The 4,687-nt window shown below is 34.5% G+C and overlaps 1 protein-coding gene across 3 annotated transcripts in view; it reads right to left on the bottom strand.

Annotated features, from left to right (window-relative positions):
* Tpr (translocated promoter region, nuclear basket protein) overlaps positions 1-4,687 on the bottom strand; it is a 94,452-nt gene that overhangs the window by 45,183 nt on the left and 44,582 nt on the right. For all 3 annotated transcript variants that reach the window (XM_004643982.3, XM_023704109.1, XM_023704110.1), the window contains exons 25-29: positions 3,244-3,447; positions 2,959-3,143; positions 2,412-2,559; positions 965-1,102; positions 737-868 (exon numbers count right to left, since the gene is read on the bottom strand). In XM_004643982.3, coding sequence (XP_004644039.1) covers positions 737-868; positions 965-1,102; positions 2,412-2,559; positions 2,959-3,143; positions 3,244-3,447 — 807 coding nt within the window. The remainder of the gene's footprint in view (positions 1-736; positions 869-964; positions 1,103-2,411; positions 2,560-2,958; positions 3,144-3,243; positions 3,448-4,687) is intronic.

Raw genomic sequence — 4,687 nt, 5'->3', positions numbered from 1 at the left:
GATTAAAAAAATGTATCTTCTGCTTGAATACAGAGCTGAAATTTTTATTGCACTACCCTACTTGTTCTCATTCTGTAATTACTGGTATTGTTTCAACCTGAGAAGTTTGAAGTTTAAGACAGACACTCAGCAGGAGGCCAGGGTCCTCACTTTGTAAACATCTTCATCCTGTGCAAGAGTGTGAGGGGAGATGGTACCCGCTACACTTGCCCTAGGGGGTAGGGAGGAAAAGAGGTTTGTTTTTGCCCCTTTTTTCTGCTCTTGCTTATGTCTTCCACAGCCATAACTGGCTGCCTCTCTGTCATGCTACCCTGTCTTGGAGCCAGCCGATATGGACTCATTCCTTCACAAACTGAGCTAAATATACATTTTCTTCCTTAATTTTGGGCATTAGGTATTTTATCTCAGCAAGGAAAGAAAAGTAACCAAGATACATCTTCACAAAAGGCTGTAATGAGCACGTCTTAAAATGTTTCAATAAATTACATCAATGTTGTTTTTACACAGACAAGTAACATACACATAAAATCAAAGCCTAAAATTTTGGAATTTTAGGAAATAAACTAGGTATCCTAAAATTATACAAAACACAATCAAAAATTATTTTAAAGCTGAATTACAACTTTAATGTATCACATGAGTGACATTGATACATAAGATTCATTAATTCTATAAATACTTTTACCTTATTACTTAATCAACATTTTTGTGTCTTTGACCTGAACCATTTATTTACCTGGTTTCGTGCTTTCCAACGTTTGACATCCTCTTCTAATAATTTCTTCTCTGCTTGCAACATACCACTCTTCTCACTCAGCTCAGCATTTGCTTCTTGTAAAGGTAAAATATCTAACTCCAGTTTCCTCACCTGAAAACAGTGCCAATTTTTAGCAACTCACGTAAAATGCATGTGTAATATTGCTAAAAATAACATGCTTTTACCGTTGATTAGCAAGACACAAACCTTTGCTTGCATCTGTTGTAGATCCTGTTCTAGCCTCTCCTTTTCTTCTCGAAGCATTTTATTAGTCTCCATAACTACATTCATCGTTTCAGTTTTCTTCATCAGTTCTTCATGCTGAGCCATTGTTTTTGCAGTTACCTAAAGGTTTTAAAACCACATATAAAGGAACATTCAGTAATTGAAGAGCTTATCTTTTCCTACCAGCTTTCTATAATAAAATAGGGAGGATCTAAATTTAAGCATTAACTGAAAATTTTCAGTTTCCATGTTTATTTTTCTGTGATGTATGTTAGAACTTACAAAGAAAAAAGTCATGAACTATCTACCAATATTAGTATTAGGTAAAAACATCAATTCACATTTACACATCGTTTCTCTATTCTGTGTTGAATTTACTACTAGCTCTAAAACAATGTCTGTCTGTCTGATTCTCTGTCTCTCTCTCAACATGGTCTCACTATGTAGTTCAGCCTGGCCTGGAATGCCCAACAATCCTCCTGCTTCAGCCTACCAAATGCTGGGATTACAGTTGTGCACCACCATGCCCAGTTCAATAAAGTCATTTTGACTGTCAGGTTTTTTTTTTTCTTTCTAAGAAATCCCACCATCACTTTGTTCTGTTGTTTCATCACTTTGTTTTTTAAACAATTTGAATTCTTTTCCTCATTATTTTTGATATAAAGTGTGTTACTTTTTGATTCTCTTGCCATTGCTACAAATATAAATTCCATAAATCTAATTATCCACAGTCACCTTTTTCTCCCAGTAGTTATTTTAACTAGTTACCAGTTAAGAGAAGGTAAATGTTTTAAGGTCCTACATTGTCTCTTCTAGATGTAGGGGAATATTACTGCATGCTAGAATGAGTTAAGCAAGCAATAAACTTCTGAGTGGTAGTGTGAGTAAAGCTTGTATTCTATATATCCATGTCACAACTATACCAACTCCTTTTCCTTTGGTTGCTGATTTGGCTTTTTTTTTTTTTGCTCCTTTGTTAAGAAAGGCTTTTTCTATATTAGTTACAGTGTTTTATTCTAGAATGACTATCTAGATATATTCACAATGACAACTGTAATTAAGATAGATGGAATTCATTAAGCACCCTCTGCGTAGATGTAGTTCTAAAAGCTCCATGTGCACAAGCACACACTGTCCTTATAATCAGTACCCAAGTATTATAGATGAGAACAGTAAAAGCATAGGATCTAAGCAATGCACAAGAGCACACAGCTAAGGATACGAAGACAGAATCCGAAATCAAGTAGTCAGTGTACACAGTCACCAGTTTTAATTAACTACTACACTTTTATCACTTATTTAACAAGTGTTTAATGTATTCTTACAAGTTTAGGAGTGCATATTTTAAATATATTTTGTTATAGTGAACAGTAGAAACGTAAAAAAGTTCTTCTCAGTTCACCATTTTCTTTAAGCTTAGTATACATACCTGGACCTTTTCCCTTTCAGCATTTAGGCTATCCTGTAGTTCCTGCAGCTCTCTTTCTAAAAGTTCAACCCTTTGTCGATAACGCAGACTTTCAACTTGAGCCACCTCAAACCTAGTTTCAGCAATTTCTTTTTCTCGTCGTATAAATCTATAATAATATACATGTTAAGATTTTATTTGAATTAAATAAAGTCCACAGTAACATTTTAAAACGTGGGTAATTTTAAGATAATAAAATCATTTACTATTTGCTCTCATAATAGTGGGAAACTTTTTAGTATACACAGTGGCTCATGAAATACCTATCTTTAAAATATCTTTAAGGCTTTTAGTTTTTCATGAGGAACCAGTTTAAGTTATTATCAAACTCAAACTTCATGTCATTTATTTAATATGCTTCAAGTCAAATGTGAGCAACAATTGGGTGGTAGTGGTTTTGCTACACCATTAAGGACTGTTTTAATTATGTATAACCTCTAGTTTCTGTATTCATGAGTTTTCATACTGTAACACTGCAGACAAAACATTAAGAATGTATTTGACATACCTGAGAATTTCTAAAATTTGTTCCTGTGATTTTCCTTCTTCATTGAGAGATACATTCAATGTACCTTGTACACCTTCCTTCACAGAGGCAACCACCTTGTCACTTAAATTTTCAATCTGATCATGAAGTAATCTGTTTTGTTTCTCCAGATCTTCACAGCGAGATACACACTTGGTAACTTCATCCTGTAAGCCAAAAAAGTTGACTGTAATAATTTTCCACTGAACCTTAGAACAAATACTTCCTTCAATTCTCCAAAGCGCTTATGGTGATCTACAACAATACCTTTAACATTCTCTCTCTCTCTTCCCAAGATGCTTTACACTCCAACAACTGTGATTCTGCCTTCTGGGCTGTTTCCTCCAAGTGCTGACGGACTGATGCTATTTTGGAAACCTGTTCCTTGGCAGCTTGTAGAGCTTCAACATCAGCGGCATGTAGCATAAGTTCTCTTTCATACTTATTCTGAGCTTCCACAGCTATTTTAGCCTGCAAAATGTTATTTTCCCATTGACATAGTTTCATGAAGCACAGCAGTACTTTTAGAAACAATACAGTGTATTTTAAAAAATAATTACAATGAAAATGCTGGGTGCAGTGGTGCACACCTATAATGCCAGCTAGTTGGAAGGCTGAGGCACCAAGTTCAATCCAGACTCGGCAACTTAACAAGCCCCCATGTCAAAATAAAAAAAGAGCTGGAGATGTAGCTCAGCAATAGAACACACCTAGGTTCAATCCTCAATACTGCCAAAAACAAAAGAGAAAAGAAAGACAATGTAAATGTATTAAAACAGGGGAATAATTAAAAGAGGACAATTCAAAGTTGTGTATATCAGAGCTGGCCAAATAGCTCAGCGGATTAAAGCACCTGCAACAGGCACAGGAGCCAGGGGTGCAACGGAGACTGGGCATGGTGGCGCACACGCCTGTAATCCCAGCATTTAGGAGGCTGTAAGCAGGAGAATCACTACAAGTCTGATCTAGTAGTGAGATCCTAAATACCCTGTAGATGGTTCACTAAAAATACAGGAAAAAAAAAAAACAAAAACAAAAACAAAAACAAAGTTGTGTATTTCTATTTAACAAGCTATTAAAAAACTGATAAAAAATGAAACAGGTGAAAACTATGACTGGAAAACCATGTACATAAAATACAGTTGTAAACCTGATGGGAAACAAGGAAAATAAAATTAATGTTGGATACTGAATTATAGGTTGAAGCTGGATATTTCTTAGGAAATATCTGACACTAGAAGTGGTTTTTTTTTGTTTTTTGTTTTTTTTTTTTTGTTTTAGAGTACTTATACTGATCTTACCAGTTGAATATACCTAACCTGAGAATCAAAACTCTTAGGAATCTAAAACATTTTGAGTATCAGCACTCATAAGATTTCAAAAGACTGGGATTAAAGATGCTTAATCTATACATTTATGATTTTAATTTTCAATGTTATGTTGTCGAGCAATAAACAGCAATTAATTTTTGGTCTAGTTTACTTTTGAAGCTTTTCTTATATTCTATTTCTAAGGGATATTCATATACACAATACTGTACATATCTAAGCCATTCCCCAAAGCATTTATTCTGTTCTCCAAGGAACAGAAATAAAGCAAATAGTTACTAATATACCACCTAAATTAAAAATGAGATCATTCCTAGTATCTTTACCTTTATCCCCTTTTCAGCAAGTCACCTTAATGACTTCCACTCTACTAAATTTGGTTT

The sequence above is a fragment of the Octodon degus genome, unplaced genomic scaffold (genome assembly GCF_000260255.1).
Source record: "Octodon degus isolate 3935 unplaced genomic scaffold, OctDeg1.0 scaffold00188, whole genome shotgun sequence".
Classification (NCBI taxonomy): domain Eukaryota; kingdom Metazoa; phylum Chordata; class Mammalia; order Rodentia; family Octodontidae; genus Octodon; species Octodon degus.
This window is presented reverse-complemented; position numbering and strand designations above follow the sequence as displayed.